This window comes from Aplidium turbinatum, chromosome 18 (genome assembly GCF_918807975.1).
Source record: "Aplidium turbinatum chromosome 18, kaAplTurb1.1, whole genome shotgun sequence".
Lineage (NCBI taxonomy): Eukaryota > Metazoa > Chordata > Ascidiacea > Aplousobranchia > Polyclinidae > Aplidium > Aplidium turbinatum.
The window spans coordinates 19,866,794-19,889,285 of record NC_137489.1 but is presented as its reverse complement, the minus strand read 5'-3'; the positions used below and the strand labels follow the sequence as shown (position 1 = coordinate 19,889,285).

The 22,492-nt window shown below is 39.8% G+C and overlaps 1 protein-coding gene and 3 non-coding genes across 4 annotated transcripts in view; 3 read left to right on the top strand and 1 right to left on the bottom strand.

Moving 5' to 3' along the window:
• Positions 1-16,602, bottom strand: part of LOC145787270 (uncharacterized) — a 33,261-nt gene extending 16,659 nt beyond the window's left edge. Inside the window, exons 1-17 of the mRNA XM_082598980.1 lie at positions 16,438-16,602; positions 14,468-14,675; positions 12,540-12,713; positions 10,699-10,878; positions 10,248-10,402; positions 9,794-9,890; positions 9,366-9,527; positions 8,957-9,135; positions 7,949-8,138; positions 7,397-7,574; positions 6,614-6,742; positions 5,971-6,102; positions 5,473-5,598; positions 3,035-3,156; positions 2,327-2,446; positions 795-935; positions 243-348 (exon numbers count right to left, since the gene is read on the bottom strand). Coding sequence (XP_082455106.1) covers positions 243-348; positions 795-935; positions 2,327-2,446; positions 3,035-3,156; positions 5,473-5,598; positions 5,971-6,102; positions 6,614-6,742; positions 7,397-7,574; positions 7,949-8,138; positions 8,957-9,135; positions 9,366-9,527; positions 9,794-9,890; positions 10,248-10,402; positions 10,699-10,878; positions 12,540-12,713; positions 14,468-14,675; positions 16,438-16,602 — 2,564 coding nt within the window. The remainder of the gene's footprint in view (positions 1-242; positions 349-794; positions 936-2,326; positions 2,447-3,034; positions 3,157-5,472; positions 5,599-5,970; positions 6,103-6,613; positions 6,743-7,396; positions 7,575-7,948; positions 8,139-8,956; positions 9,136-9,365; positions 9,528-9,793; positions 9,891-10,247; positions 10,403-10,698; positions 10,879-12,539; positions 12,714-14,467; positions 14,676-16,437) is intronic.
• Positions 16,603-18,989: 2,387 nt separating this feature from the next.
• Trnar-acg (transfer RNA arginine (anticodon ACG)) lies at positions 18,990-19,069 on the top strand. The gene has a single exon. It is a non-coding gene; the product is annotated as a tRNA-Arg (tRNA).
• A 189-nt stretch (positions 19,070-19,258) lies between these two features.
• On the top strand, positions 19,259-19,331 carry Trnar-ucg (transfer RNA arginine (anticodon UCG)). The gene has a single exon. It is a non-coding gene; the product is annotated as a tRNA-Arg (tRNA).
• A 1,273-nt stretch (positions 19,332-20,604) lies between these two features.
• On the top strand, positions 20,605-20,677 carry Trnar-ucg (transfer RNA arginine (anticodon UCG)). Its single transcript has one exon. It is a non-coding gene; the product is annotated as a tRNA-Arg (tRNA).
• Positions 20,678-22,492: the final 1,815 nt, after the last annotated feature.

The window sequence follows — 22,492 nt, the reverse complement described above, 5'->3', positions numbered from 1 at the left end:
GGTATCCGCTTTCCTATTTCATCACCAGACAATATTTTAGCAGCAAGCATCATAATGCTGACTGCCCAGAACAATGCATTGCATGGTTGGACACCATAAAACTGACAAAATCGCCACAAAAATCTACACAACTTCACACACAATATGGATGGTAATAAAGCGACTTATAAGCGAGGTTTGCTTGTTTCTGAATTGCGTGTGGGCAAATATGAATCAAACGGCAACACATTAGCGCCACCTACCTATAAGAACCGAGAGTGTTGTTGCAGTCAGCTTGTTTGTGACACAAGTGGGCGTCCTCGCACTCGTTGATGTCAGAACATGACGTCGAGTTGTCCGCAGTGTATCCTGTAGTGGGAGGTAGATGAACAGTTGCTTGGACTACATGACTTTGCATCATTGCAAGGTATTCTCTGCCTTTCATAGCAGCTGCTCGTGCACAAATACTAGAAGCCATAACAAGGTGTCATAGCCAGTAGCATTGATAAGGGGTCCATGGGGGTCCAGGAGATACTTTTGGACCCGACCCGAGATGATTTTAGGGGCCTACAACGTTGAAAAACGCCACACATACTTTAGCTACTGTGTATGTCTATCGGTGTCTTGTTTTGCTGGCCCAAGAATGCTACTGGGAGGGCCGAACTTAGTGTCTTAAAGGCCCTGACCAATGATCATGACCAGAAGAAAGTATATCTCTTTCTGTACTTGCTTCATTTGAGCAATATACTTTCATACGATTATTATTATTAGTAACGCAAATCAAACATTCTATGATGTTAAATTTTTGCCACTACCATTCCAACAAGTGCATGTGGGGTTCCCTGCATCCAGGTAGCAGTCACCGTGGGCGCAATTGTACGGACCGCACGTCTCATTGGCTACGCAAGTGCCGTTGTCTAAGTAAAAACCATCAACACAAGAACATTCGAATGAACCTGCAACGTAAAGTCAATGTGTGTTTGATGGCATCACAAGTGAAATTTCATTTATTTCATTTAACCAGACCATGGAGCTAAAATACACAGCTTTACTTGGCAGGCTACATTTGCAGGCTTTTCTCGCCTTGGTTTTGAATGTGAAGTACTTCGCGATATCTGTGCAAGGATTTATAGAAATCCTTGATTTCACTGAATCTGTGGCTGAAACTTCATGTTGTTTCAGGATGGAGTTGTTTGTTGGGTTAAAGCTTTTCTGTCGTGTCAATCTGTCTTTACTAATCCACCTTTTCCACTGTCTCGTCAGTCCACCTTTCACGTCGTTTCTTTATGTTGAGCGAGTTCAATTACTCGTTGGCAGATTCCTTCGCTGGTTTCTTCATAGTTTTCAAAAAGTGTTTATAATTATTTTTATTGAATTTGAAAAATTTGGTTTGATCTAGTTGAAGGTCTCAACATTATTTGTCTATTTATCAGCAAAAGTTTTCCAGCGTGCATTTCTGGAATTGCACCGAGGTTTAGGCAGTGATGATGTCATCGTAAGTTACGAGGGTCGGTCGGTGGTTGTAGTGATGACGTCATCATAAGTGACAAGGATCGGTCAGTAGTGGCAGTGAGAGAAATTGTTCAAAACGATATGAGTAACAGATAACAGTTGTTGGTCGATACGAGACAAAGGTCAAGTGAGAAGTCGCGCTGCAAGCGTGACGATCTAAGTTTCTTTGTTCTTTGGGGACCAAATGTAATCCTGCGTCCTCGATCGATCTGTTCTTGTTCGTCATTTTGTTTGCACTTTCTTTTTAGCTGATGGTTGATAATTCTTCCGTCACAATGAAAGAATAGGTGGTGGGTTTAACCAGTTTGTGGTTGGGGTTGGTTGTGTATACCCTGTCTTAGTTACAGTTAGCTCAATAAAATGTAGGGGCTACTGGGGCCTACGGATGTACGTTTTCTGAGATAATCGACTTCTGCGCTAATTCAGGCTTTATATGTTTGTAAGGAGGTATATTGCTGTTTTATAGTGAACTTTTTGTGGCTGCGTTTAACTTTTTTTACAGTATATCCAAGTATTGGGTTTGTGATTGGAAAAACTTTTTAGTGGGATAAGTTTCATGCAGGAGAACCATATCAACGTCCTTTTGCAGCAGCATTTTGGAAAGATATTTTCATTGATGCATAGATTTGTCTTCAATGTTGAGTATTCGAGGATTCAGATGTTTCTATCCACTGGACAGAAAAAAACATTGTAAAAATTAGCAAATGAATAGATGCAAGTGATAGCGCAAACTTGTCCTGTTTGTTCTAGAAAGAACGATCCTGTACGTGTCCAGATGTTCCTTTGTCGCATTATCAAGTTCACAGCCATATCAACAAGTGCCTATCTCACTCACCAACAATGTTGGTGCACGTCTGATGGCAAGGATTTCTGACATCACATTCATTGACGTCAGTGCAGTTGAAACCGGTTGAATCCAGTTGGAACCCAATCTCACATGAGCACTTGAATGAACCTGCGTGATGCAAACGATGATGATGATCTCACAATGCATATGCAACGTTGTAAAGAAACAACATCGATTGAGATTGTGAGAATTTTTATCCTTAAACTGCGAAAGACTCTTTGGAAGCTGCGATAGCTCAGGTGGTTAAGTGCATCAACGAAAAAACAAATAAATGCGCTGAAGAAAAAGCAGAGTCCCTAGTCTTGAATACAGAGCAAGACCGGACAGGTTCTTGTGTGAGCGGGAAACCCAAAACTTAAGGTTGGATCTTTCCCTTATAAAAAGAACAAAGTTCTATTTTCCTTGCAGCATCATTTTGACGCTTGTCGACTGCATAGTAGAATGATGAAAGCCCTGGCACAACGCTTGCCGCTCGACACTGCTTGAGAACGCACGGTTGTGTCTTTGGCAAGACACTTAATGACATGCCTGAAATCGGACACAAGAATTCGTGTTCGTTCCTTTCAGTCGACTTAATCGAAATCTTCAACTACGGAGCGTAAGCTTGGATGCTTGGATGAACAAAAATTAACTTTCAGATGTAAGTCACACAAAAAACTCATACTTCTGACAAAACAATGTAAATTGCCTTCCCACCGTTGCTGTTGTTACAGAAAGTGTCGCATGGTCCTTTCCCTCCATTGGCTGTGCACTCGTTGACGTCAGAGCACGTGTTAGTGACGTTGTTATAAAAGTATCCATCTTGAAGGCAAAGACATCTGGAATGGTATCGACTAGGTTGGAAACACTAATTGTTTTGTTTGCGATTACCACATAAAATATTGTGAAATAATTTTTTCAAGCGTAATGCAGTACAGTAATGAAAATTGAAAACCGCCTCTAACTACTGTATTGACATAGAACATACAGATTTTTTTGGTTAATGTATTAGTAAAAGTCATTATTTAGCTTTCCAAACATATTGGTAGAGAGCTGACGACAATGACATTATTTGTATCAATGCTTTGACAAGTCCATAATCAAATATGCAGCTTCATTACGTGAGGTATCTTTCAAGTCCGTGTTCTAGCTCAGGTATTGCATTTCATCGATAAGAAGATGACCGGTAAAGCTTTCTTCACTGGACCCCACTGAGGATCATCGCAAGTACTCGGATTGTCTTTCTGTTTGTTACAGTTGTACGGCTCATAAGCAATCGTTCCTTCTAAGCTTGGTGCTTCGAATTGTTTCACGAGGGACATTTCGGAATAGAGAGAATAAAACAATTAGCTAAGATTTCAATGCATTGGCTAAATACCGACCATGATACAACTGATCTTTGTCACAAGTGCAACACGTGTGGTAACTGGTAACCATGGGGTGGGTGCCGGGTGGACATAGACTGAAATCTAACAAGGCCCAAGTCCAATCATGGTGGTTCCAAATAAACCTTGAAGTCGCCTGTATGTGGATCACGCTGTTGATTTCGTGAGATCGTTGGTTGTCCACCATCAATGCTTCTTCTAAATATTTTTGCATATATCCCACCACTTCTTTATCCCAAGCTGAGTCTCCTACAAGTCAGCAGTGGTGAACTGAGCACATGGCAGTTGAGCAAGTGACAACTGAGAGCAACATTTCAGCAAGTGGCTGAAGTTGGTAAATGATGAAACTGAGCAAGCCGAAGCTTAGCATGTCACAATTCAGCAAAATCAGTTCAACGAGCGATAACCCACCAAGTCTGAGCTGAGCAAGTAAATCTCATTTGCTGACTTGGCAGTAGCCGAAATGTACTTGCTGAGTTGAAGCACTTGCTGAGTTGTCGCATGCCGAATGGTCTGACGACCTCCGCAGCTATTACAACAAACTTGCTCAAGAAAACCTTTCATTTCTGTTAAACTACACATTTGTAGCGGATAATGTCGCTACCTTAAGACTAAAGACTTTCAAGTGTTCTCCATGAAGAGAGATACATTGTTCATGTCACAAGTGAGTGAAGTGAACCACATCGTATCGCGACAAATGGAGCTGGAGAACGACTAGTTTGCACTTTCAAACAAGTTCTATGTCTTTTCTGCCCCCTTCCTGAACAAGTTCTTTTGGAGTTTCTTTGACTGCACCGATGTACCCCGCTCAGCGTGAGTCAGCGTGAGTCAGCGTCAGCGTGAGTCAGTAACCGTAACTTTGTACGTTTGTTCAAGGATTCATTGCAAGTTTATTGTAATGGTTGCAAGTTTATTGTAATGGTTGCAAGTTAATCGTATTCCATGGTTAATTGGTTGTTCAAGATAGTCTGCCTGTCATTCTTGTTTAACGTGGTCCTTCTTTTTGTTTGTCTGCAAAACTGCAGCGGTTACGAAATCTACATCTATAAATGACAGTTCATTGAGATGTTGTTCACTCACTCACGTTGCTTTGGTAAAACGTTTTTGGATTGAGCTAAAAGTAGACACATGCAATAGCTACAATGTCGAGCTACAGTAAGTGACGTGCTGGTGCGACAATAAACCAGCGAAGGTGGCAAACAGTGTTGGACATTTTGTTTTGATAGTCAAGATCAGGGATCACCAAACTTTTTTCTCTGAGGGCCAGATTGCTGCGAGATTAACAGCTGCGGACGGATGCAAATTGCGAAAAGATATACAACTATTTGGAATCTCCATTGACTTGAATTCTCCAAATCCTTCTGCTTATGATGTCTAGTCTGGCTGGTATAACTTGCCTAAACAGAGATATTGCACTGATGAAAGATTGGTGTTTTGAACAACAAAGTTTGTGATATCATAAGAAGAAACAATATGGAAAAATCATTAGCAGGTTGCGTGTATAGCTCAACAACAACGTCAGTCCTTTATAAAAAGTTTGGTAACTTTTTTCATTAACAGTTGTAGTGCAGCTGTTATTTCCGCAGCACGTGGCGGGCCTGATGAAATCAGTTCGCCGGCCTGTTCTGGCCCGCGGGCCGTAGTTTGATGACCCCTGGTCAAGATAATGCACACTCAGCATTTTTGTAGCGAGTGCAGCCAGAAGAGCTAACATATATAAACACATTCTGCTGATTTACATTCCTGCATGGCACAACGCATTGTACTCACTCGTATGATCCATCAAAGTTATTGCATGTTCCCAGGGGTAGTTCTGGACACGGATTCGACAAACATTCATTTACATCTTTGCACGACCCCACACCATCTGCTTCAAACCCAGAAAGACATTCGCATCTGGAACATAACCATCAACCGCTTCCATTCACAGTTTGGTGCGTTTAAATTTATTTAAAAAATGCGCTAGTACCACCAGTTAGTAGACCATGTAGCAGTTGTAGCACTATGTAGACAGTGCATAGATACACTGTCTGCTGTGTCTGCTATTTACATACGAAATAGATTCTCCTTCCCTCATTAGAGAGCTGGTTGAAAGTCTGTTTTGAAAAATAAACCTTTGTCACAAAACCAGTCAAGATAATTATCACGGAGTGATCTGGTTAGTAGAGTCAGTGTTTTGTGTTTCTGCTCACAAATTTGTCAATGAGTATCCAATATGTCGGCACACTGACAGAACACTCTACGAACACAGCTGCAATTGTCGCTTACACGTAGCTTCCAAATGTGTTTCTGCACTCTTTACTGGTCACATCGCATCTTATGAAGCCGTCTGTGCACTCGTTGACGTCATCACATGACGTAGAGTTTGATGACGCAACAAATCCCGGAAGGCATTCACACCTGCATACATAATAGTAAACTCTGCATATAGAACTGTTACTCAGCATTTGAGACATTATGAGCAGAACTGGCCATTAAACTGGCCACAAACAATAAAAGAGAAAAAAAATCACCTCTTCCGTTAAAATAAGGTATCTATAACAAATAGTATGTCGCCAAACAGACAGCCTTTACATGAAAGATCACAGGGATTCAAAGACAAGCCACCTTCAGGAAGGAAGCTTAATGTTAAGCCTTGGCAGGAGCAGTCAGCTACGTCATCACCCCTAAGTAGTAGAGGTTCTTGACACACACCCACTTTCCTCTGTGCTCTGTCTAAAGTCGGAGTAAGTATACTATTAGTTTGTCAACCCATCAACCGAAGTATAATGGCTACGGACCAGCACCAGCAATTATGCTTTAAAGCCACAAGCTAAACACACAAATGATAAATCTAATTTAAAAAAAAACAAATTTTCAACACTAAGTTATGCGCAATTTTTATTTTTCAAAGATTTCAATACAATTTTACTTGTATGATCGGAATTGGTTGAAACAAGATGTGGTCATTCTGTTGCATGCGTCTTTCATGCTCGAGCATTCATCGTAGTCCACGCACGAACCCACCGCGTTCATCTTCAATCCGGGATCGCAATCGCATCTGTGGATAATGTGGCAAACAGATGTACCATGTTGCTTCGATTACGTTATGCTACGTTGGATAAACGCTTCAATTTCGTATCGTTACAACATTTTTCCACCTTGCAGCCACTTTTGAACTCGTTGTGAATCAATATCTGTTGTGATGCACAGTTTTGCAACCAAATAGTAATGTTCATTATTGATTGATTGATTGATTGAATCTTTATCCTCGGACTGGGAAAGCTTCTTATAGAGCTTAATCCTGGCAGTTTCGCATACTTGTAGAGGCTTTGATTCACTGACGCAGGCCCGGTCACCGAGATTGACAGAGTGAAGTTTCCGATTGGTGCAGTCTTGTTGCCGGGGAATTATTCCATCCATTAGATGCCGCTGAATGGAGAGCAGTCCTTAACGTGCGTTGCTCAAGCGCACACCCCGAGAATCGAACCAGCGCCGCTATTGATGTTGAAGTTTCTTCGTTGCAGAAGTGACGCTCACCAATTGAGCTATCGGGGCGGTACTTTACTTTCCAAACGAATGAAACGACACATTACTTGTGAAGAAAACGAAACAGCTTATAGGGTATTTTTGCTTGTTCAATTGTTTAATTTGGAAACTCATTTCAACTTTTAATAATTTTCCAAAGCAACATGACAGCAGAAGCCGCGTTTACATGTAAGATCCATTAGTGTTCCTGCACGTTGAGGACGTGACGTCACAAACACCCATATTGCATTCATCGATGTCGATACAAGTCGTCCCGTCGGCTAACAATGAGTAGCCCTGCTCGCACCAGCACAGCACTTCGTAGGGGAGGGGCAAGCAGAATTGGTCGCACTCTGATGGGCAGACTACAAAGTCAAAGGTATTTATTGAAATTCATTGGAGTTTCAGCTTATTTGTAATTTCCGACCGAGCGTAGCATTTAGAAACATCAAAAAGGAACCATTGAAATGTATTCGAGATTGAAATACTTTAATAAATACAAGGATTGACACTTTCACAACACAACGCAATGTTTAAAGTCGGTACAACGTCTCATTACATCGAATAAACGTCCACTCCTCGAGTGTAAACATATAATTCTTGCCGCGTATAAAGATGAGAATGATGATTTCATTTGTAAGTGGCTCTACTTGCACAGCAATTTTACATTTGTTTTTATGGACCCATTTGGTGGCAGAGAAAATTTCATTGTGAAGTTAATCGGCTGCAATGCTCTTACGATTTTCATAACATTGAACTCCATCTCCAAAGTGGTTCTCAGGACATTCACCGCAATCGTACCCAGTCTGGGGGGCTTTGCGGTCGGTGCAGTTCACTCCTGGGTAGCAGGGTGACATGTTCAAGCAGTAATTCCTGTCGTCCGCACACGACCAACCACGATGAGAAGGCGGACACAAACACTCGCGCACCTGAAACAACACGTGGAGGATGTCGGGTTGCAACACTTCCATCAATGTAATTTGGTGTTCGTGCACTACGACTATGCAAAATATAAAATTCATAATATTGCAAAATTACGGGTGTTCTTTTCAAAAAAGAAAATGCAATACATTGTCACGTATTGCATTCTTGTATATTGTATCACTTAGTACCCGTGTCACCAGTATATTGTTATCTGCATGACGTGTTGTCACATTTCACGTGGTGTGTTGTCACTTGTCACGTGACGTGTGCTGTGCAATTTGAGAGTTAACATTGGCGGTGACTCTGGCTTTACTTTTCACCACAGACGTCATCATCATCATTTTCAGCCTGTGGTAGCCCACTCCTGAGCGAAGGCCTTCCCCTTTTCTTGCCAATCCAGTCGATCGTGTATTCTTATGTACCAGTTGGTAGTTAAACATTCTTTGTCAGTCTCGTCTTTCCATCTCACTTTTGGCTTTCTCACTTGGTCGGACTGAAGGAGGAAGATGCAAGGGACAGGGTGAAATGGAGAAAAGGGATTAAAACAATTGCTGCGCGGAAACAATCGGCCACCCCCACTAGTGGGGAACAAACCGACGATGGATTATGATGATGACTTGCGTTTGTTTCCACAGGATGTTCAAGTTGACAAGCAGAGGTAACAATGAGCCAAAACTGGTATCTCATTTAACTCAAGGTTGCCCACTACCAAATCCATCTTTCGCAAAGAGCTTTGAAAGCAGCCTACAATTTGAAACGCATAAAAGCATCTTCAGCTAAAACTGAATGTATGTTTTTGCGTTTATTTGTGAAAGAAACTTACATAGAATCTGTTGGCATTGTCACTGGAATGAAACTTTGAATTGTTACAAATTCCATTGTTCTGACACGGGCAAAGTTCAACAGTGACACCCAGCGAAGAGGTAAGGTTGTTGATGTCAGTGACCAAGATGACAATGTTCATTGGATTAACTGACGTAGGTGTCCATCGGAAGTATCCGGCTAAAAGAAACCAATGAATCATTAGCTAACAACAAGCAAAAATAAACACTTTTTTCAAACATTTTTTTTTTCACTAAACGTGTCAGAAAATACTTTTCTTCCTTTTGTGTTCACCGCAAGACTTTTCATTGAAAGAACGTGGCACAATCTTTTGGCACATGTGAATGCTTGCCAAGTTAAGATTTGCTTAAACTAAACCACCGGCTAAATTGATTGCCAACAGAACTGACTTGTATTGATGGTGGCGTTAGGGATTGCTGAGTTTCCACCTTCCAAAGTGAAGACAAAAGGATCACCATCGGGATCTGTGGCATTTATTTGAATCCCAAACTCTTCATTGATCATCGGTTGGATTGTCAATGAAGTCATGGTGAAAGTCGGGGGGTATTTACCTGTAAAGTTTGATCACATTAAACGTTGTGCGTTCACTGAATGAAGATTATCATAATCTGGGAAGAAAAGAACTGTATCATCGTCATTATCCATTCGGGCGTATGCAGGGACACCAATAGGTTGAGGTAACATAATCCTTCCAAACATCCTTGTCCCTCATCAAAATCACCAGTCCACTTTAAAACATATTTCATAAACACGTTTGAAATCATCCTTAGTTTTGACTTCTTCCAACAACATCACAAAAACTCTACAGCCAGCTTACTCAATGATGACACAATGCCAAAGTTCGGGTTGGCACGTGACAAATCAGAGGATATCAACACGTCATAAAGGCATTGAGGCGACGTTGACCCGCTAACCTGTACAATTTTAATCAGTTAAAAATTAGGAAAGGATTAGTCAAAGTATCCTTGCAATGTTATAAGTTGACAATTATTTATTGGTGTTTTTGTTTTTATAAAAGACATCCAGATATCATTCAATCGACCTAGTAATAAATTTGTGCATTGTAGGTTACTAAAAACCAAAGATATAATATCACTAACCGAAAAGGCAAAAGAACTCTAAAGTTTTTGTATTTTTTTGCGTTGTTAATTTATTCATAAATCAGTCTACAGCACACACTTAACATGTAAAAAATCGAGTTCATAAAGTTGAAAGTATTTGATTACAAATAAACAAGTTAATGTGCATAGTATCCCATAACTTCAATTCACCGAAGTGCAGGCAGTTACAGCATCTGACAAATCTTTTGTCGTTGCTTTTGCCAACAAGCTTTGTAAATTTTCCGCAACAAATGACGGCTTGTTCAAAGAGAGCCAGGCTTTTTCTGAGTTGTAGGCGAATATCGAGTCAGCCTCAAGAATGCGCCCTGTGAACACAAAAGAAATCAGCCGGATGATGGCACATGTGACACGGTCATGTGATCTTTACATTGCTTTTCAGTGGACTGTAGCCAGGTTAGGGAAGACTGGTCAACTGGTCAAATTACTTTCAAGCAACGATTGGTTTTCACTTCAGAACTTCTAGCTGTACTGGAAACTTTTACATAACGGTAGAAAGTGTAAAGATAGAATGCAGCGCTAATTAAAAGCGAAGATTATTATAGATCACAGTTAAAATTTTGTGCAACTATTGTACTGTATAACTAAAGGCTGAACAACTCACACGAATTCCCAAAAGAAGCGACGCGTGACGAGAGGATTGATTCAATCGGAATATAAAGATTCCATCGCCGTTCTGCTTCACTGACTGGAGATGGAATATTGCGAAAGATCAGTTCCGTGATTGGAAGAACTGTTCCATTTCTCAATGTGAAGTCGTTGGAGGAGTCCCCATCAAACATCCCTTTAGTTTGGAAAGCATCGATTAAATGTCCTTTGTTTCTCGACAGCCGATTGTAGCAAGAATTGACAGCGATAGACACCGTCTTTCGCCCATGAGGCTCGGCTCGTCAGTATCACACCACAAATTCATGCTAACTGTACTAGTGAGTGATCAGCTTTGTGCTGATAGCCAGGAAGAACGCTCTCTTCTTCATACACGTCATTTGTTTATCTTGCAACGTTTACAACGATGCTTTGTCATGTTGCAAGGATTTTGTGCGCGGATAAACTGCTTGAATGAACTCCGCGACAACTCATCTGTCAACTTCAAACTTTTTAAACTTGGACCTCATATGTACCGGTTTGTTTTAAGGCGCATTGGTAACAACCTCTTGGTAAAAGCCTCTACCAGTATGCGAAACTGCCAGGATTAAGCTCTGCGAGAAGCTTTCCCAGTCCGAGGATAAAGATTCAATCAATCAATCAAACACTGTTATGCTATCCACTCACAATCAGAACCTCCCAGAATCTAAAGTTGCTTTAGTATTTAGAAGTATTTTGAAAACAATGGTTATTATTATAGTTCTTACAAGACTTTGTAGCTAACTGGATATTGAAAATCTCAGTGATTTGTAATCGGCGTGGCAATGTTTGCACGTTCGCCTAAGTGTCTATAGACTCATAATATGATTGTACGGTAATTCTAACTTATCTTGGCAATGCATAATAATAGGAATCATAGCATCATAGCTGCTTTAAAAATGATTAGTTGATTGAAAGTTTTCCCTTAGAATACTATCATTAAATTTTAACTGAAACATGCGTTGAAACCTGACGCCTTCTCGTCGCCCTCTCCTTAACGTCTCTCAATCTCCATGGCATCTCTACTGACCATACAAGCTTTGCTCCTCCCACTAAACAATCTGCATCCCAATTTTCCATGGGATCATACGCTCCTCCCACTATATAATCTTCATTCCTACTCACCATACAATCATTCGCTCCTCCCACTGCACAATCTGCATCCCTACTGCACAATCTGCATCCTTACTCACCATACAATCATTTGCTCCTCTCGCTGTACAATCTTCATCCCTACTCACCATACAATCATTCGCTCCTTCTACTATGTAATCTGCATCCCTACTCACCATACAATCCTGAGCTCCTCCCACTGTCCAATCTGCATCCCTACTGACCATACAATCCTGGGCTTCTCCCGCTGTACAATCTGCATCCCTACTCACCATACAATCCTGGGCTCCTCCCACTGTCCAATCTGCATCCCTACTCACCACACAATCATTCTCTTTTCCCACTATACAATCTGCAACCCTACTCACCATACAATCATTCGCTCCTCCTACTGCACAATCTGCATCCGTACTCACCATGCAATCATTTGCTCCTCCCACTATATAATCTACATCTCTACTCATCATACGATCCTGCGCTCCTCCCACTGTACAATCTGCATCCCTACTCACTATAAAATCATTCGCTCTTCCCACTAAACAATCTGCATCTCTACTCACCATGCAATCCTGCGCTCCTCTCACTATATAATATGCATCCCTACTCACCATACAATCCTTCGCTCCTCCCACGATCTGCATCCCTATTTTCCATATAATCATTCGATTCTACCACATTCGATTCTACCACATATGCATCCCTACTCACCATACAATCCTTCGCTTCTTCCACCATACGATCTGCTAATGCTCGAAATGATTTTCAAAGAAAAGCCATCATCACTCCCCATTGTGAAGTGTACTCGACCTGGATCTGTGCGGAAGTCGAGACGCAGCCTCTCTCCATCAGTCGTTAAAACTGTGTCCGATATTGCCAAAGGATCTGAAAGGTTTGAACATGATGAAACAGATCTTTCATCAAACCAGACAATCTAACAGAAGTTTAGCGACTAAAGATGCAAAACACATTTCCACATTTGCCAGTGAGCCTACTATCAGTTTTGTTGTGATGTGGAAATATTTCAACACTTTTATGCGTCAAAGAAAATTAAAAGTTACCAATCAGATCTTCATAAAATATTGTTTTGTCTCAAGAATGTGCTACCAATAGCCAACAGTGCCTGCTGAAAGTTTTCGACGTTAACAGCCTAATGTTGCAGCAGTAATTCGATTAATAAATTGTAATTCTCTTAAAAATATTAAATTTGTGTTTTCATGGAAGTTGGCTCGGTTCACAAAAACACCTGTTGCGGCCATGATTGGCTTCATTAATCTTGAAACGCAAATCTGCAAAATAACTAACTGAAATACAATTCAAAGTTAACAACAAATTTGCTAAACCAACATCTTCACCCAACCTGCACCGGTGAAAACTGTAAACAGAAGCAAAAATTTAATTAAATGTGAGAAGTGAATGCGTCGGGTTTAGGCACTGGAGCCAGTGACTGGCGCATTTGTTCATTCACAGCTTCACAACAATAACCACTCCAGCTCAATGACCGAGGGGTTTCGCCTTCGGCTCTGGTAGATTTTAAATCGATTCCAGGTCAGTTCAAACCAAAGACTTTAAAAACGGTACCGATTGTGTTCTTTCTTGTATAACACAGTGACAATAAGTCGGATTATGATGTGATAACATCGTAAACCTGATATAATTATAAAACTGAAGCCTGTCGCTAAAAGACCTTAGCTATTGTAGAGTGACAATCAATTAAATCATACACGATCAAACGTCATGACACGATCAAACGTCATGACACGAACAGTATCTGTTTAAGAGTTGATCCCCGACGGTGCATAAAACTTGCTTCAATACCTGACTTGAAGTGGCTTGGAATCTCATATTTTTTAGACCACTTCTATGAGTTCTAAATTTTTGTGGGAGTAGCTTTCAACATGACTAAAGTATAACTGCTCAATTGTTTCTTCTTTCGTATGTCAACACGCCAACTTATCAATTATGAACTTAATGCATCCAGCAACCTACAATTTATAATTTGCCCCCAGAAGTCATCATTTGTCCCACAAAAGTCATCATTTGCCCACAAAAGTCATCATTTGTCCCACAAAAGCCATAATTTGCACCGAAAGGCTCGGAGTATAATTTATTCAAGTTGGTCAGTAAAGACAAAAGTCTTCTCAACAGAACGATCCAGAACATCTGTTGCACTGTTGAATTGTTCAACCAACTTTAGCGGACATGTTTTTTTATTGTTTGTAATGGGCAAAACCGTCAGCTGTTCTACGTATTTTAGACTGAGGAGAAGTCATAATAAAACATAAGTTAAAAATGTTCGGTCCATGTGTTATATTGAGTATGCAGCCATTCAAACATTTAATGCAACCTTTGATTGATTGAATTAGTTGCACACTGGGAATAATCGCTCCCCTTAAATGATAAAAACCACGAGCAACAATATCTAATAACGTCAACATCTAATGACGTCAACATCTAATGACGTCAACGTCTAATGACGTAGTTTGATAAAGTTTCAATGGTTGCGTATTTCAGCTCCTACATAAACCTCAATATTTGTTAAATCTCAGTGAGGTTGAGGTAAACGGATCTTCTCAAGCTCCATCTGTACAAAGGCACGATCGGCACAATTCATCTGGTACGTTCAGCTGAGTGCTTACTTAAGTGCCGCAAAGAGTCGCGGGCTTGGTTCGATATCCTTGTCCTGTTGATGAAGATAGAAACATTGCCAACGTCAGCCACTGCTGGACTGGAAGCGTCAAATTGAAAGATCGTTGGGGAATTGAACCGGTGGACTATTGCTGCTGACGTCACGATTGACGCATTTATTGGGTTTCCATTGACGTCACTATTTTGCTCCATTCTCACCTGAGAAACAAGGTACAATGGTAAAACGTATTTTCGAAATGAAATGAAATTTTGATTTTAATCCAAAACTTAAGTCTTGCTATGGCATGTACCATGGACGCAAGTTTGGCAATGGGAGTAGAGACACTTTGATGTAGTAGAATTGAACTCATGTTGTCAAAACTCTTTGTGGTAAGTCGGTAATTGAGCACAAACAGGTTGATAAATATACATATCAAAAAATCTCTGGGGTGGTACAAATCTTCAACTCCAAAGAAGGAAGAAAGATAAAGACTGATTCGAATATAATCTAACTAACTAGTTTACGCGGATATCTCGCTACTACAACAGGAAGGACGAAATATGAAGTGAGTTCTGAAACTATCTTGACCGTGGAAACTATTTAAGTTCGTTGTTGATAAAGTGTTCATATTAAACGGAAGAGTCTTAACAGAGTGAGTGCCAGTGAGTTAAACTTAGCCAGTGAGTTAAAAGTAGCGGTTAAAAAGCTTTTCTACTTCAAACTGGAGAGTCATTCTCAGAGATATCTGAAGAAGGGGATATGAAGGCTCACAGCGATTGCTTTATTCGCACGATGCTGGAAGGGAGGTAATTGGTACCGTGTTAAACATGCGGTTCTTTTTTAAATTGCAGAAAATTTTGTAGTGCAACTGAGACATTCAGCTTCAGAAGACAGTTAGCAAATGTTATGTAAAGCATATTTAATGAATACTTGTTTGGAAAAACAGTTGAAATGTTACCAGTAAGCTGTTTTTCTCAACAAAATCTTTGTAGTAGGCTAGGCTAGGTGTAAAGCAAGTATACGGATATTTGAATTAATAAGTAACCATGAGCATGCAGTGAGTATTCAGGCTTGATACTAATAACGTAATGCAGGTTATCATAATAAGCTTTATTAATAATCGGCACCAAGTGTCATTTTACGACAAACCGAGATTATTTACAATAAACAGAAGCCCTTCTATTGTCAGACATAATAAAAACCTTCGTATCCCCTTCTGTAGACATCCCTGGACGTTCTGGGGATTGAGCATATTACTGTTAAGGAAAGTAGAAAATCAAGGTCGCACTCAGGTAAATTCAAAAATGTTTATGTTCAAAGATAGGAAGTTACCTCAGTAGGCTACTTTATGTAAAGGCTCAGAAGTAACCAACATTACTAAAAGTTAAAGCGGTCCACAGTTCTCAGGCGTTTCATTTTTGCTTTCAATGAAAACCGCGAAATGCAATTTGGGTTTCAAAATTAAAGAAGGCATAAAATAATTCAAAATGAAACAAAATGTTTGCTTGAAAAAAAGAAAGAAACTCATTAACATACAAAAGACTCCATAAAACTAGATTTCATCTTTGCACACCACTGGTTGCAATTTCCACATAGTAGCTCAATGGTCATGAGATTGTCCTTTAGTTTGAACGGGCAGTGAGACGTAGAAAGCCTAATTTGAAGCTAGAAGAACTGTACAAATATCTATGACAAAATTAGAAATAGCTAATAACGAATTGAAATTTTGACAAGAAAATGGCTGAGGAACTAACGTCAAGTCATTGGAAGAAGAAAGGAATGTTGTTATCAAGATGATGATCGTGAATAGGAATGGCTTTTAATATAGGAATGACAATTTAAAGGTTGGTTTAACTGGAGATTTGAACATCAGATTTGGACTTGATTTGGATTTGAAGTAAAATAGATAAGTTTCCTATTTCACACAATGAGTTGGTGCAGTGCAGAACATACAGGAATAATTACGTCACACGTATTCACCTGCACTGTCAGGTTCCCTCCATGGTCGGTTTGCATCAGTGTAAACTCTCCTAGTCCTGAGTATGTGTAGTCGATGCCATCAAGCGTGCGCATGTGTGGGTTGCCATACGACACGGAAACGACAGAACACGACAAAACAACATAATGAAGCGCAATTGCAACCATACTTACTGTACAACCAAACTGTAGAAACAAACAATCGCCTCAGATCAAATAAAGCAGCCACGACGCGGCTAAGCGAGTTGAATTATTATTATCGGACACCTCGTTGGGAGATATTGTTTAATAGAGGACAAATTGAAACAAAAATTACTTGTGAAAATTCTATAATTCTTTACCATTTAAACTGTTCTGGCTTTTGATTACGAGTCAGGTTATCCTATTGACTTTTAAATCGTCGTTTATTGGGCCGTCATTATTTGGCTTTCTTGCACAAATAGCTTTGTGCAGAAATATAACTTCATCTATTACTGTCTTTAGCATCATCTGTGATTGCACCACCTCAGACGTCACAGTTCAACATAAGTTAAATTGCCCTCTTTGAAAGCCTTGTCCAACAATGACTTGCCGACCTATGAAGCATGAAAGAGCCTGCAAATATGTGGAAAAAGGGAAAATCCAGTTCCAAAGTCGGCTGTACTGTGTGATGTGTAGGGCGATTTTTTTGTAACCTAAAAAATGCAAAAAAGTAACTTTATTATTGCGAAAAAGTAACCAAATAGAAACTTTATTCAACGAAAACAAGAAAGCGAAAGAAAAAAACAGCAATTCAACATAAAAAAAAACATTTAAATTTTCTTCAATTTGTGCTCAAATTATAGTTGCACATTCAAATTACACATGAATTCAGGTTTATGTAATGTTTTACATTCTCTGGCAGAAAGTTTCTGTCAATCAAATACTTTAGCTGTGCAGGGAAAACAAGTGGTTAATTATAGTTAACACAATTTGTTTCACAAAAAAAAATACTTTACAAGTTTTCGGGAATATATTCGCGATACGAACAAGCATGGGCTCGTGCAAATCGAAAATCCGTAACATAGTAGAAGATATATTAAAAGTCTTGCCATTACATTGAATGTAAATTCATCTCTCCAGTAGCAATAAAAGATAAATAAATAAGGGAATTAGGCAAAAAGTATGCAAAATAAAGTGACCTAACAAATAAAAGTAACCTAAAAATACAAAAAGTGACTTTTGGTAACTTTATAACTTCTTAAATATTGACCCCACAACCATGAAATTTTAGTTCTACATTTCTTTTGTTAATTGGTACGACCAAAAAAAAGTAACTTTAGTAACAAAAAATCGCCCTAGTAATGTGTATTCAGTGAAACAAAACTGCTCTGAGATCATCCTATTTGTTGTTTCATCTGTATACTAAAATACACTATTGTGTAAAAGAGACCAGTGTTTGCTGCCAATACTAAGTAGTAAGATGATATAAACCTTATAAAGATAACAATCTTGTTCTTCTTCTAAGTTTATCTTCTTTGTGCTTTAACTGAATAAAATTCACAAGAAACTTAACGACGTTTAACCCTCAAAGCTTCCGATTCAGCGACAAGGTGTTATGACAATGTGACTGTTTCATGACAAACTTTCAACTTGACACAAACGACTCAGTATTTATTGTTTGTAATGGTCAAGCACGAAACGCTTTGATCGCTTCCATATAATTGTTCACCGACCAAGCCATGGCACATACCTGCTTTGCCATCGCGAGATGTCATTAGATCAAGTAGGCGGCAGTGTAGGCAGCTTTGACATCACAGAGGTGAAACAAATGCACAAATCAGCATAACTGTTTTACATCATAATGACGTGACAGGAGGCTTGAACAACGCGCATGCGATCGATTTTGAAGATTTATGTTCACACTGATGGTAGCCCACGATGTGTGGTCAGACTAACTTTCTTGGTGAATAGTAGTAGCACTGCAATGTGCGCACACCACACGATAAAACACCGGTCGTTGCAAGGAGCGTTGGTTTGTAATAATGACAATGTTCATTACTCAAACACGCCCATACCTGGAGGTTTGATTCATCATCAAAAACTTCAGAAAGCACAACCATCCGACCAAACGATTCTGTGCAGAAGGATGGACAGATGAAGCTGTGTACAGCTGGTGCGTCGTGGGACAAACACTTATTTCATCTGGCATCGAGACTTTGACGTTTCAAAGCACTAAGTGAATATTTTGACAAGTTACTAAAACAATGGAGCTACCAAATGGTTACAAACGTAGCTAGACTCGTCGTTATTAAAGTCTTGAACTTAAGATAAGCAAACATAGTCACACGACCTTCTAAATACTGTGCTCAACTCACAAAGCCTTCTACAATCCGTACAACACAGGTAATAGAAATTACGTCGTTCACAGTGTGCTGACTGCAGGAAAAGTTAACAACATTTTGTGGATCAGCAGCATGGACAAACGTTCCAAGAAACCTAAACAAACTATCCATGTTTATTTACGTCAGGTCGCTCATGGATAAAACATTTTTCTGGAATTGATTGATAATAAAAAAAAACTTTATAACTTTGACGGCCGCATGGCCTAAGGCAGAATGGATAAGGCGTCTGACTACGAATCAGAAGATTGGGGGTTCGAGTCCCTCTGTGGTCATTTATATTTTATCTTCTCGATTTTTTTAAAGTTGAAGACCAACGTTCGGTTGTGTTGGTCTCTACATCTTTTGTTGTTTGTTTTCATTGAGTTGTGTCAAGTGCGACGAACCTTCAACACATCAGGTCGCTCATGGATAAAACGTTTTTCTGGGGATGATTGATCATACAAAACGTCTATAATTTCGTCGGCCACATGGCCTAATGGATAAGAAGTCTGACTTCGAATCAGAAGATTGGGGGTTCGAGTCCCTCTGTGGTCAATGTTATTTTTGAAAAGTTTTCAAACATGTTTATTTTTGTCCAAGTTAGCGAGAACATGTTGTTCCTGCTCGCAGTTTCTCTTACCTACAGACTATAGAGGCTTTAAACCAGAATAGGCTAGCACAGCGGATTAACCGCCCATCGTACCCGGGGAGGGCACGGCGTTTTAGGGGCTCACTCATTTCATTTTGTTTAATGTTTTTTTAGTCATTTAAAATGAAGAATAATTTAAATGCTGCTACAGAAGTTCCATATTCAATATCTTAAATCACGTAAGGTATTTAACACTTCCAAAACCCCAGTTGGAAGGGTTATCTCTCTTTAAGGGCCCACCCCAAATTCAACTGATAGAGCATTTATCGGTTATTTGAAATAACAATGTGACAATGCGTCTGCAAAAAACTATTTATGGCGAGGGGCTTGCATTCGGAAGAAAACTCCACAACGCCAAGGCCAAACTCTTTGGAGCTACTTTATTACGTTGAAACTATCAATGTTTAAACGTAGGCTGTGAGAAATACCTTTCATGTGTACAATGTCACAACAAAGATTAAAAATCACAATGGAAATAAAAAGGCCGACCAACGTATGGTAATTGTCGGCCGCATGGTCTCTAATGCATAAAACATCTGATGTCGAATCAATAAATTATGGATTTGAATCCCTCTGTGGCCAAATACTTTAAGCAATTCACTAAAATAATGTGGTGATACAAGGCAATGTGTCTTATGCAGCAATTCAGTAAAGACAATACATGCTATGACGTAAAACACTTAACTGAGCTATTGGGGCAGACTTCCTCAATTAAATCTACTCTGTGATTTGGTAGCGAATAGTACAAGAAGATTTTATAAATAGCCTACGTAATGCCACCTTGGGTATGTCCAAAACATCAACATCCAGTGGGTAGCTACGTCAATGAGTGTACATAAAGAAACCTGATGAAATGTTTATGTACTGTCAGAATATTTATGCATCTTGATACAGCTTGAAAAGATTGGATTCTTGTCGCCCTCATGGCCTAATGGATAAGGCGTCTGACTTCGAATCAGTAGATTGGGGGTTCGAGTCCCTCTGTGGTCATTCATATTTTATCTTCTCGATTTTTTTAAAGTTGATGACCAACGTTCGGTTGTGTTGATCTCTACATCTTTTGTTGTTTGTTTTCATTGAGTTGTGTCAAGTGCGACGAACCTTCAACACATCAGGTCGCTCATGGATAAAACGTTTTTCTGGGGATGATTGATCATACAAAACGTCTATAATTTCGTCGGCCACATGGCCTAACGGATAAGGCGTCTGACTTCGAATCAGAAGATTGGCGGTTCGAGTCCCTCTGTGGTCAATGTTATTTTTGAAAAGTTTTCAAACATGTTTATTTTTGTCCAAGTCAGCAAGAACATGTTGTTCCTGCTCGCAGTTTTGCTTACCTACAATATATATAGAGGCTTTAAACCAGAATAGGCTAACACAGCGGATTAACCGCCCATCGTACGCGGGGAGGGCACGGCTGTTTAGGGGCTGTTTACGGGCTGTTTAGGGGCTGTTTAGGGGCACGACTCTTTAGGGGCACGGCTGTTTAGGGGCTCACTCATTTCATTTTGTTTAATGTTTTTGTAGTTATTTAAAATAAAGAATAATGTAAATGCTGCTACAGAAGTTCCATATTCAATGGCCGATGGCCGAGTGGTTAGCGCGTTGGGCTCGCAGTCGAGAGCCTGCATGTTCGACTCTAGCCACTCGCACTTGCTGTTGTTTCTCTGGGCAAGAAACTTTACGATAATTGCCTCTACCTAGTGATCGATTTCGAGTAACCAAATTTAAGTCATAAGTAAAGTAGACAACCGGAAACAGACATTGCTGTCGGCTGCAGCGTGGGTCAGGTGTATGTCGGAAGGCGTACACCGATGCATAGCGCTCAAGTCCGCTTTCCCGCAATGCAGGATAAAGATAAACAAACAAACAAACAATATCTTAAATCACGTAAGGTATTTACCACTTCCAAAACCCCAGTTGGAGGGCCCAACTCTCTTTAAGGGCCCAGTAGCCTACCCCAAATTCATATTCAGCTGGTACAGCGTTTATCGGTTATTTGAAATAGAAATGTTCTTCTTCTTCTTCTTGCTTATGAGGATAGAAATGTTGCAATGCTGTTGCAAAAACTCGACATTTCAAAGTTTTGGCTGCTTCCATCGGTTTTTGTATTGTTGATCATCATTTGGAATCACTATTTTGAATAAGCGAAACTAATGCATTTATGCTATTGTATATGTTTGTCAGCAGCCAATTGTAGCAAGAATTGACAGCAATAGACACCAGTGTTTCAGCTATGAGGCTGGGCTCGTCAGTATCGCACCACTAATTCATGCCACGTAACATCACAACGCCGCTTTTATGCTATTTTGTTAGAGTTTATAGAAGAAAGAATACACTTTTTCGCTTTCTTGGAAAGTGTCTTTTAAAGGTTGATATTGGAGCTTAAAGACTTGTCCAATATTAAATGCTTGTATAACGACGAAGATGTTCGATATTGGCAGTCAGAAGTGTTGACAGGTATTATCTTTTATATCCCAGATGATTGTATTAAATTAAAAAATGTTTAAGGCAAGGTCCTTGCATTCGGAAGAAAACTCTACAACGCTAAAGCCAAATTCATTGGAGCTACTTTATTATGTTGAAACTATCGATGTTTATTTTGAAAGCAGGTTAGGCAGTCATTGTCACAAAGTCATGATCACATTCCTTTCCATCGATGACACGGATGTCTTCAAATGGTCTACTCTATATCAACATGGGAACATGCAGGCATCTCATCTTGTAATCATTGGAGTAGCCTAGTAGGATTATCTACTTTGTAAAGAATGGAAACACCACAAGACCAAGCAATCCCTAGAGATGCCACTCCAGAAGATGTTGTCCCCGTTCTTCTACTAGTGATGCCGCACAAGTTTCCTAGTCTTCTCTGAGCTTTGTGCTCCATGCTGGTACCGATTTTAAGTCCTGGATACGTAGATTACTTTTTACCTGCTTGCACCATCTCAAGATCTGCATTTATTCTTTTCAAAATGCCTATCCCGCGAAACTAACCTCTGCAGGAATGTGATAAGGTAGAATCGTAGGCAATGAGAAACACCTTTCATGTGTACAATGTCACAACAAA